Genomic DNA, 12297 nt, shown 5'->3' with positions numbered 1-12297 from the left:
AATTTTTAAGACTTCTTCTGTTTCGGGCTTAAAACTGGTTTTCTCACAGTTTTGCTTTAACACAAAACAGGAAGCTCCAAAATCTGGAGCGTACTGTTAGAGCACACTTGAGTATGAACATGCAGAGTATTGATTTAAAGTCTAAACACATGTTTATAAATAGCAGACTTTTCAAATAAGGCCCTTTGAGGCCCTTAAGCAGCATTCCAATACTAAAGCTACGTTCACAATCCTCTGCATTCCTAACTCAGTGTAGCCCCGTTACAAACACAAATCTCCTCCTGCAGAAATATTTCGTCAGCAGCTTTATTCACATGCACTTCATAGCATTAAACAGCCATAACTGCTTCTCGCTTGTTTTCCTCCCGCTCCAAATTCTCCAGTCTAAGAGGCGTTCGCAGGGACTTTCTCTCGACACTATCTACCACTGTCTGAACCGGACGGTGCTCTACCAGCTCTGCCGACCCCACAAGACGGTAGCACAGCAGGTGGCCCTGCTGGATGCCCTGCGGGTCCTGACAGTCAACCGCAACCTGGTGCTCGGGCCAGGCAACCACGACCAGGACTTTGTGGCCTGCCTAGCTCACTGCTTCATCTGCCTGCACAGCGGGAGGTACGTTCTTTACATGGAGGCTGCTGTAGGCTTTTTACTTTGATTAATAGCAACAGACTATAGAAGTGCATCTATCACACCAGCAGGTGCTGTGTGTGTAGACACTCTGATATTGGTTATTCATACGTTGAACTAAATTTTCTTTCCTGTATCATTCTTTCAATATGTATTAGGCTGAGTAATAATATACTTCAGTGGTAAATCCTGTAAAGAAAAAGGTCAAAAGTAATAATATTCTTGGGTTGTAAACACACACATAGATGAGATGCATTAAGACATGTTAATGAAGGGCTTTAGTGAAATGTTGCTTTGCCAGTTTGTTGCGCTGATTGCTTTATCTGTGCTGCCGTAGCTCTTAAAGCTGTGCTGGTTGTGGCCACTGTGCACAGATGGTACTTTATTTGGATGCTTTGATTTAAAAGCTGGTTTTTGTTTTAAATAAACTGTAAATAGGAGTGTTTAGCATGTTTTCAGAATCACACTTAAAGGTGTTCAACAGATTTCATAGTGCAGAAGAGCTCTGGATTGTCCACATGTCCTGATAAAACAGAAGAGCTAGGCATGGAATAAATAATCAACAAACACGTTTTCTATGGTTATGTCACAACTTCTGTTTGCAAAGGACAATGATGTAAAGGGTTAGAAAACAGAAAAAACACAAATCATTGTCCTTTTTTTTCTGCACAGAAGACAGAAGAAAAGTTTGCATCGTGTGTTTATTTTGTTTACTGTTTTGCCGTTCTTGTAGTTAAACTCGGTGAGATTATCTGAGTCTCCCCCACAGGAATGTTTGTATAACTAATTACCGCTGGGTCACACCTCCTTATGTTTATTTTCTGAAACCTGGACTTTGTCAGGTTTGCTCACATGCTGGTGGATTGTGATAGCAGGGGATGTATCTGGTTCTGGGGAAAAAAACAACATTTCTTTCCTCACACAGCAGCAGGTGTGGACAGACTGGATGTCCAGCCATGTGGTGAACACAACCTTCTCTAACACAGCGCTGTGTTTGACTGCAGAGATCAGACCTGTTTGCCGTGGAGAAGCCAAATAATCAAACCCTCCTCTCAGTTCTATGCAGGGCAGCATGGTACTCAGCTCCTGTGTGTGTGTTTGTGTGCAGTAGTGTGGACGGCTTCGGTTTGGAGGCGGAGGCCAGGATGACGACCTGGCACGTCATGATGCCCGCGGAGAACGAGTCTGACACCACGCACAGCCACGACGTCAGCGAGGGTGAGACAGATTCGTGTGTTTAAGTGTGTTTGACTGCGTGCAGAGCCACTCTGACCCTGATGACCTCTGCCCAGATACTGTTGTCACTTTCTTGTGTGGCACATCCTCTATATAACAGAATAACTTCAGTTTATTTACACTTTATAAATCATTTAGGCCCAGCTATGATTAACAGTGATTTGGAGTATTTAAATGACAAGCAAAACAGATGATCATGAACAGTTAAAGATACACAATAGAAATTAGAGGATACGAGAAAATGCGAGGAGTGCAAAAATAACCCGAGTGGTTTAGAGATCTGTCTGAAAGAGCGACGTCTCCTGCAGTTGTTTTACCATCAATCAGTCCCCTCACTCGTAATTTTAAAGTCCAATGAGTTTGTTCTTGCCTTAGAAACACTCGTCTTCATATATCAGCTGTGAAAATAACCCAGAAAGTCGCTGAGGTGTAACGCTTGTATTTTTGTATGTTGTGGTGCGGCATGTGCTTAGATGTTCTGTTCTGTGCTTGTGGGGGAGGTGAATGTGGGTGAATTACAGACAGAGATGGAGGGAGAGCTTAATGAATATTTTATGTGTTGCAAAGGAATTTTACAACTGCTCTGCACAAAAACAGACAGGAAAACTCATTATCGTGGTTCCTCTGCAGGGCGGCAGCTCCTGCTGAAGGCGGTGAACCGTGTGTGGACGGAGCTGATGCACAGCAAGCGCCAGATGCTGGAGGACATCTTCAAAGTGTCTCTGCCCTGCAATGACAGAGGACACGTGGACATCGCCACAGCCCGTCCCGCTTTGGAAGAGCCGGCCCTGAAGAGCTGGCAGAACCACCTGGGTCAGTAACACTGTGAAAAACACATGCAGAGGAATAAGCACGCAGTCTTTCTGCTCCCTACTTTAGCTCACTTTTTGTTTTTCTCTGCTTTGAGTAGCTGAGTGTTGCTCATGCAACCTTGAGATAACTAGGTCAGCCTCTTTTTGTTTGACAAAATAAAGTAACCCCCTGCAGACAGAGCTTGTTATTTTCTGATCTGCTGTCTTTTTAGCTAAGCTATTGCTTATGTAAGCAGATTGGTAAATGACTGTCATCCACCAGCCAAGTTTTGACTCGTCTGCTGATTAGTGATGGGTCGTTCGCGAACGAAATAGCTCTTAGAGCCGGCTCTTTGACGTGAACGACGCGAGCCGGCTCCTTATCGCGAGCCGTCACGTGGGTTTTTTTTTTTTTTTTCTCTCAGCCTCTCTCTCTCGCACTTTTTTCCCGCTTCACTCTGCACGCGAGCCTTGTGCTTTACGCTGGGCAGAGGGGGGAGGGGCGGTAGTTACACTCAGTAGCACAGGAACAGAGCCAGAGAGAGAGAAAGAGAGGCAGGGACAACAACATTAGAAAGGTATAGTAATCACCCACAACTATTTTCGGTTGCAGATGATAAAGGATTGAGAAAGTTTATTCATGCAGGTCCATATGACAGAGAATATGCATGTTCTTTTAGTTTTCATATTATAATTTATATTTAATTGTGTTGTGGTTTGCAGTGTTTTGTGTTCTTTTCACTTTAAATTTGTGAAAGGAAAAAGCTGAAAATTTAAATAGTTAAAAGTTGAAATGTGAATAGTTGATTTTTGTATTATATGATTTATTTATTACATTTTATGTGGAGTGAATAAATAAAAGTATATTTACGGTGGCCCCTAGAGACAAAGCACATACAAACTTCAAATCACGTACGAACTCTGAAGCATGTACAAACTCCAAAACACGTAAAAACTCCAAAACACGTAAAAACTCCAAAACACGTAAAAACTCCAAAACACGTAAAAACACGTACAAACTCCGAAGCACGTAAAAACTCAGAAGCACATAAAAACTCAAAACACGTACAAAAGACAACAGAAGTGCTCCAGGATGCTGGGCGCAGTGTTGAGCCTTTGTTATCTTGTGGCTACACAAGCCAGCAAGTACCGACGACCGGATTTGGTGTGTGGTAATAACAGGTAAATGAACTTTTTTTTAAATTATTTGAATATATATATGAGTGCCTGTGTATAAATACACAAACAATACACACATGCTTTCAATTGTGTAATTTAAGTGATCTAGTAGCTCTGCTTTGGAAGTTCAGTTAATGCTAGAAATGTGTTTTGGAGTTTGTACGTGTTTTGTCTCTAGGGGCCACCACATATATTTATATATAAACATATATAAATAAAACCACTTGTTTTTACGTTAGTAATTCCTTTTGTGCATAATTTTATATTATTGTTAATAATAAATTAATTAAAGCAACAAAACAACCTGAAGAGCCGGTTCGGAGCCGAAAGAGCCGGCTCTTTTTAGTGAGCCGAACCGAAAGAGCCGGATCTCTAAAAAGAGCCGGAAATCCCATCACTACTGCTGATCCAGGCTCTTTGGCAGGCAACCAGATGTTGTTAGAAGTTCTCTTTGAATTTGTAGAAAAGGCCCTAAGATGTTTTTCCTTTGCTAAGCACTTATGAAATATCTGTGGTAGAAGGAGCATTATTTTTGAGAGAAGATATGATTAAATTAAAATTTGTAAATACTTGTTCTGTCTCACAAAATCCCCTTTACCTTCTGTGTTAGTTAAATCTTGGAGACATCCCGAGTAAGTTGTGCTCTTGCTGGGAAAGCTGAACTTCTGCATCACAGAGCTGTGGTTGTGAAACATGCCCAAAACTGTGAACCCACAGCAGATCAAAGTAGTTCAGACTTTTCAGATTTTCTACAGTTATTGTCGAACATCTGTTTTGTGTAGAAGAAGAGAAACCTCTGCTTTTCACTGGCTTCAGTGCAGGTCAGGCCTCAGCCCCACAGACTGAGAGAGAGAGGAAAATGTGTATTCAGGAACCAGCTGGTGAGTGGTTGTTGGAGGTTGTCGGCAGTCAGTGGGTGAAAGAAGTGGCTAAGAAGTCTACAGTGCTGCACCAGAAACCTCGTGCAATGACTTTGTTTGCCACAGTTGCCTGTATTTTGCATGGAAGACACAGACTTATCCGCAAACACTTGCAGGCTGCTCGCTGTAGTGTGGCAGTGAAGCTGTGGAAAGTGTGGTGCAACTTTTACTTTGAAGGCAAACGTTCTCCGTTACCAATTTGAGTCTGATTTTTTTTTTTTTTTGTGGGCAGCTGCAGTCATCAAACTGAGGAAGGAGATTTTTGTTGCATCATTCCTATCAGGGAATGTGCATTTTTCCTTTGGAGCACAGAGACTAAGCACGAATTTTACAGATTAACTTAAGTAATAAAATTGCATTAACACCCTCTGTCATTGACTTACATGTTTTCTTTTACTGTAAACAGCAGACTGTTAAGATAACCACAAGGTTAAAAAAACTGAATGTACTTTTCTCTTTTCTGCCAATCAGTTCATGAGAAAAAGTACATCAGTCGTGGGGAAGCAGTGGCACCAGCGACTCAGTCCAAACTGTCCAGAGTCAGCAGCGGCTTCGGCCTCTCCAAGCTGACCGGCGTCCGGCGCAACAAGAAGGAGAACAGCCTGAATAAGAACAGCCTGTCTGCACAGGTACACGGAAAACAACAAGCACACATACACACGATTTCTTACTTACGTGTACTCTCTGAGTCTGAGCGCTTCAAATACAGGCTTGTATTTCTGGTCCACAGGAGACTTTCCAGTGGATGTTCACACACATCGCTGTTGTCCGGGACTTGGTGGCCATGCAGTACAAGGAATATCAAGAGGTAGTGCATCTCATCTCCCATTAAGGTTGCATACAAAATGTAAGGTGCAGTAACTCCTAGGCTACTGAATAAATAAATGACAGTGTTTCATATGGAAACGAGTTCAGATGTAAGTTTTGTTTTGGATTTCTCTTCAGCTAGTTTTCACAGGTGATTTTCTTCTTGTAGTTTTTGTTTTTACTTTATTGTTTTCACAGTTTGTGTCTGTCTTTTCAGTTATTGCACAATGAGCAACTTACAAAGTTCAGAACAGCTGTAAAAAGTTGTGACTCACAGCCACGCTGCCCTCCTGTTCTCAGTAAACATTCAGCAGATGTGCTTGTTGTAAAGGCAAATGTGATGAAAAACTAAAACTGAAGGCTTTAAGTTATTTTATTAGTTTCTGTAAATGCACAAACACATCGAATTTAGCTATAACAGCCTTGCACTCATGCTTGCTAGTGTTTGTACTCATCCTGGATGGTTTTAAGCTGTGATCACACAGATCCTGCATCCATACATGTGGTTACCAGGTGGGAACTTTCTGTTGGTCCTGTGCAAAAGTTAAGAACAACTTTGCACAAAGTTTATTTTTGTAAAGTTTCCTTAAGTTATTTCTGTGATCAGCGTCAGCACAAACCAGTGTGCTCTAACAGTGCAGTCTGATGTGACTGCAGGACCACACAGAAACTCTGGACGGCTACATTTCACAGCCCAGTGTTGCAGTCGTGACATTTATAATTCATAGCAGTATTTTTTCAAGTGACTCACCGCACTCTTGCTTCGTCCATCCTCTCCGTCTCGCAGCGGCAGCAGAATGCCCTCAAGTACGTGACGGAGGAGTGGGCATCCATCGAATACGAGCTGCTGCGTGAACGAGGCCTCTGGGGCCCGCCAATCGGCTCCCACTTGGACAAGTTTATGCTGGAAATGACGGAGGGGCCCTGCCGAATGAGGAAGAAGATGGTCCGCAATGACATGTTTTACATCCACTACCCGTACGTCCCAGAGACGGAGACCAACACCAACTCAGCACAGGTACTCTGCTTTAAATCGGCATTCACACGTTCCCACAAACCCTTCCAGGACTTTAGCAGATATGAAAGGACTCGTGGTAAATATTCATTTGAGGAATGACATTAGCAAGACGAATTAAAATCTAAACTGCACCTTTTTTACACCCAGGAGAAAACCTCTGGCTCCATAATATCTCAGTTTTCTCCAGTTTAATTACGAGACAGAGATGCAAATTAAATATGACAATACCGTAAAGAGAGGCATGCAGCCAGCGTAATGTCGCCCATGGTTTGTGTTTCTATTTTTAAGCCTGAGGTTAAGCGTTTAGACTGTCGCTGTCAACAAACTACTGACTGTAATACTATCGAGAAAGTGTTGGGGTCATAAATCAAATGTGCAGTAAAGTCATTTTTTAAATAGACTTAAATACTTGGTTTAAAGCACGTCAGCATTTTCTTCCCTTTTTAAGTCCAAAGGTTACATTTACATACACAAAAAGACCTGGGGCACCTACACACTACACGTGCCTCTGCCATGGAAACCCATACCATGAAGCTCCCTGAGCAGGTTTGGAGTTACTGGGATCCTCTCCACACAGACACCATTGATGTAGATCAGGGGTGGGGAACTCCAGGCCTCGAGGGCCGGTGTCCTGCAGGTCTTAGATGTGTCCTTGAACCAACACAGCTGATTTAAATGGTTAAATGACCTCCTCAACATGTCCTGAAGTTCTCCAGAGGCCTGGTAATGAACTAATCATGTGATTCAGGCGTGTTGACCCAGGGTGATCTAAAACCTGCAGGACACCGGCACTCGAGGCCTGGAGTTCCCACCCCTGATGTAGATAAACATTTTCCTGTTTCTACTTTTGTTGCTCCCGCCCCAAACACATCTGGCGAATGAGACAGACTGAACATTCTCACTTGGTTTCTTGGTTTGTAGTGAAGTGTTTTGGTTCGTGTGTAGTTTGAATTTTTCTCTGTGTGGAAACAAACAAAATAACAGGGAAAAGCCAAAAGTTTACAAACTGATCAACTGATTCAGATCAGAATAAACTATAGGTGTGAAAACACCCATACTTCCAGACGTTCACCGACAGTAGTGCAAGTCCATGTCCACAAATTCAACAAGTGTGTCAACTAAGCAGCCGAAAGCATAACAAAGGACACCAAAGTCACAGTGAGCTACACTGTGACAGCATGAAATGCAGCCAAAGTGAAACAATATCAAAGAGAAGAGGCTGAAACTGAATCTCACAGTTGGACTGGCACGAGCATTTGTTTGAACACATGGCAAAGAAAGTATTTTAAGCATTTTCAATAAAACATGGCAAAGAAATCCAGTTTGTTTCTTTTTGAATTGAATTGAAAATGTCCTTCTTGGTGTCTGTAACTTCAGCCAATCCCCTGCAGAGCAGCAAACACTCCTTAAATAGAGCTGTAGGATGAGCTCATCGCTGCCCTGTGAGGCAGTGACACAGCCGGTGGCTCACTCTCCCTATCACTGAGACACATTTAGCTTTGTTTGCTCTACAAATAATCCCTCCTCTCTGTTTGCTCGCGGGTGCCTCTCTCCACTCCACAATAATTTATTTGGTCATGAAGATTCAGAGAACGCTTCAGGGATTCCCAGTTTTTTGTTTTGTTTTTTTAACTTTTTTCTGTTTCAACATTCAAGCTTTGAGTTGACTGGCTTGGTGTGACCCTCAAAAGATGAAATCATCCAGCAGTGCTCAAATGGAAACTACGCGCATAAAAAACAAACCTCCCTGTTCCTGAAGATGCCCTTTAGGAGTTCAGATTAAGAGTTCATGAACACTTTATGAAGAGTCTCCTTTGATGCCTTCTGGAAAGAATTTAATTAAGTCCAAATTCCCCGCGGCTTGGTTGCTAATGTATAATTTAATCATGCTCGAGGAGCAGTTGCAGCTTGATAAAGCCCCGTTCTTGTGCCATGGACTTGAATACCATTGCTTGCCGTTTTCACTTTAAGCGTTGGAGCTCATTTGTTTTGGCTTGCCTGCCTTGTTTGGCCATTATTGGAGGACACGCCCCCCACACTGAAGATTTTTCCATTTGATTCCACTTAAATGTTCTTGTTAGGAACAACCAAAAACACATAAAGCTAATTTAATGACCCCGTGGTTTAATTTAGTTCACTTCTCATTAGACAGTTCCAGTTCACAACAACAGTCATCTCAAGTTGTTTTATATAGCGAGGCGCAGCCTCTACAGTACAGAGAGAACCCTAACAGTTAGACCATCACTATGAGCAGCGTGTGGTGGCAGTGGAAAAGAAGAACTCCCTTTTAACAGGAAAAACCTCCAACAGATCGTCACAGTTGAGTGTGAGAGGACAAAGAAGAGAAAGGACATCAGGGAGGAAAAAGCTAAACTTTAACTAGAAAAACACATTTTTCAGTGCTCTGCAGTAAAATTCCAGCATTCCTGTCCTTTCCTGTCCTCTTTAGTAACATATAATAAAAAATAATCAGTGAAAAAAAATAAATAGAAAATTAAGTCAAACTTTCAGTCTTTTATATTCACTACTAGTGAAAACTTTGGACACACCTTCTCATTTAATGGTTTTTCTTTATTTTTACTACTTTCTTCACTGTAGATACAAACTTAAGACATCAAATATATGAAGCAAGATATATGCAATTATGTAGCAAAGAAAACAATTGATAAATAACTTTAAATGTGTTTTATATTTAAGATTCCCCAAAGTAGCCACGCTTTCCTTTGCTTCTACAAACCCTCGACTTTCTCTCAATGAGCTTCATGATGTCGTCACCTGAAATGGTTTCACGTCACAGCTGTGCCTGTCAGGCTTCATTTGTGGAGTTTCTCGCCTTCTTAATGAAGTTGGTACCATCAGTCGTGTTGTGCAGACGTCTAGAAGTCCCTATTTGACAAATGTTAGAATTTATATTATGGCAGGAACCAGTCAGCTAAGTAAAGAGAAACAACAGTTCATCATTACTTTAAGAAGTTCAAGGTCAGTCAGTCCAGAAAATTGCTAAAACTTTGAATGTGAATGTAAATAATCATGAAAATAAAGAAAAACCATTAAATGTGAAGCTGGTCGTGTATCTCACATGAATGGTGCTGAATTAGCCCCTCTGTAGTTGTACGTATGGTTGGAATAGAAGAAGCCACTAACTTTGAATGGATGATAAAACTCGACCAAACACACACTTTTCAATTATTTCTTCCACTATTTTCTTCTTTTTTACATATTGATGTGACATAAAAAAATTAGAAGAGAAACAGCAAAAAAACTATAAATCTGCCATATCAATGCTTTGACAAAAGGAAACATAAACTTCCTTTGCAAAAGTTCTGGTGTTGAAATTTGGCTCAAATTTGGACTCAAACCTTGTAAATATTTCTCCCAATTAAAATCTAAAAATGTTCTTTTTTTACATTTAATTAGCCTCTCCAGACTTTGTGGTCATGCCAAAATGTGGTCCAGGGGATGCGCAGTACCAGGAACTACCACAAAGGTGACTCGGGCAGATATTCAAATGCCCACCTGTGTGTCTGTGGACAGGGTGTGACAACATGAATAACATGGTACCAGTGCATTTGGCTTTAACTCTGGGAGTGGAAGAATGAAGCAGGCTGCCTGTGGGTGTGAAATCTGAAATACAGCACAGGCTGAACCACGTCACCACTTCACTGCGCTATTGCAGCAAGTTTCTGCCCTATGTGATGCTCCTCTCACTGAAATTCTTGCAGCGTCACGCAGGAGCCGTGCAAGGCATCGTCAATATATCGACCTTTTATTTTGATCCATAGAATATAAAGATGAAGAATAACTAACTGAATCATGTGTTTTGACGCTGACAAAGCCAAATTTTTTAAGTCTAATCAAAGTTGAGTCATGCAGTGCTACATGGTCTCACCTCCTCCTCTCCTCCCCAGAAACCTCTGCGTTACCGCCGCGCCATCAGCTACGACAGTAAGGAGTATTTCATGCGTTTGCTGTCCGGAAACCCCGGCATGTACCAGCACTCTGTAGAGCACAGCACCGAGGGAGAGACCACGCACCAAGAGCTGGAGCACGGAGAGGACACCATCGCTAAAGTCAAAGGTAAAGAGACGGCACTGTGGCACTGATGCTGTTAGACGTAGAGTAAGATTCAGAGAAATCCTCATTTGGCCTTCCTTTCTAGTGTTTCATCTTCTGAATGGATTCAGGAGTTCTGTCCTTCTCTGTGGGCTGATTCGTTTCTATCTTAAGTAAGGAGGTGTTGCCTGTATGTAACACTGTGTTTGCACTGTGCTCCTCAGGCCTGGTGAAGGCTCCACTGAAGAGGTCTCGGTCCACAGCGGACGGTGCAGATGAGGACAGTCAGGACCAGCTTCAGGAGCAGCTATTAGAGTCAGGAGGCCCCGAAGAGGAGCAGAAGACTGACAACACGTCCCTGCTGAGACTCCTGGAGGAGGGAGAGAAGGTCAGTCCGATGGAAGCACATAGATATGAGTGGATAATTAACATAGTAGTAGAATCATAGTGTTTTACACCTGAGCGATTCCTGTGCTGCAGGTGGCACATTTCAGCCAAATACACTGTTCAGTATTGACTGGGAACTTTGTGACGATTCATCAAATGATTGCACATAGTTGTTGCAGAATTGTGACACGGTGTCTTTAGCGAGTTTGGACTGGACATGTTTTCCCATTTCTCCAGTTTGTGCAGGAACATCTAATCTTGCTGCAGCAGTCAGATTTTTTCGCTTTGGCTAGTTGGCAGCGTGTGACAGAGAACTTGGTTGGTTGTCTTTCCAATTCCTTTGCTTTACAGTCACACACGAGCAAACTGCATCTTAGATTTCTAAAGTTTTAGATTTCAAGTTTCACGTCCTCTGTTATTGACTTTATTTATGTGATGAGGTATTGCACTGCGTGTCCAGTCCCAGGATCTCATCTGATAAAAAGACCTTTTAAACAACACACACACACACACACACACACACACACACACACACACACACACACACACACACACACACACACACACACACACAGTATAAAAGATATAACCTCCAGGTCTGAAAAGTGCCTTGAACCTGCATTCTTCCTGATGGACAGCAGGGGGCAGCCTCCCTGGTCCAAAAACAAGTGTGAATGTATAGCTCTATAGACTCGTGTTTGCTAATACCTCAGCAGCACCTTAATATTGAGTTTACTTCATGAACTATGGTTCCTTTTAGAGTGAAGTAGATGATAAAGCAGGTTAGGATTTAGGGCATGCCCACCTGGTGAATGACTGCCCTCTTACTGCCACGTTTCTCAGGCAGATCTCACTCATCGTTATCCAGTTTGAAAACACCAAGATGATGTGACGGTGGATACCGCCGTCTTTTATATACAGTCTGTGAGCACACTACAAAATTATTCCTGGGACTTGTAGTTTTTAAGATATATTTAAGTATATATAAGCATGCATAAGTAGTTGGATGAATCAGCTTTACTTTCAGGCACATGACATTTTCATCTATTTTCATCGCAAATTATTGTTTTGTTTTGTTTTTTGTTAACCTTAAAGTAAGAAGGCATCTGTTAAAGCTTTAAACTCCCTGCTTGATGTTACTGAAATATTGTGAGACCAAGGATCATTCCCACAGGAGTGACACTTGTGCAGAATTGTTTTATGTAGTATTTCTTGTCAAGGAGAACAAGCGTAAATGCATGTGCTACCTCGACGTATTGTTTCCTAGCGTTGAAGTTT

General features: G+C 42.1%; 1 protein-coding gene across 6 annotated transcripts in view; it reads left to right on the top strand.

Annotated features, from left to right (window-relative positions):
- Window positions 1-12297, top strand: part of wdfy3 (WD repeat and FYVE domain containing 3) — a 120646-nt gene that overhangs the window by 91878 nt on the left and 16471 nt on the right. For all 6 annotated transcript variants that reach the window (XM_004555668.5, XM_012920344.5, XM_004555667.5 and 3 more), the window contains 8 exons: window positions 384-613; window positions 1737-1846; window positions 2495-2677; window positions 5226-5383; window positions 5485-5562; window positions 6349-6579; window positions 10488-10656; window positions 10857-11020. In XM_004555668.5, the coding sequence (XP_004555725.3) occupies window positions 384-613; window positions 1737-1846; window positions 2495-2677; window positions 5226-5383; window positions 5485-5562; window positions 6349-6579; window positions 10488-10656; window positions 10857-11020 (1323 nt within the window). The remainder of the gene's footprint in view (window positions 1-383; window positions 614-1736; window positions 1847-2494; window positions 2678-5225; window positions 5384-5484; window positions 5563-6348; window positions 6580-10487; window positions 10657-10856; window positions 11021-12297) is intronic.

This window comes from Maylandia zebra, linkage group LG12, assembly GCF_041146795.1.
Source record: "Maylandia zebra isolate NMK-2024a linkage group LG12, Mzebra_GT3a, whole genome shotgun sequence".
Lineage (NCBI taxonomy): Eukaryota > Metazoa > Chordata > Actinopteri > Cichliformes > Cichlidae > Maylandia > Maylandia zebra.
This window is presented reverse-complemented; position numbering and strand designations above follow the sequence as displayed.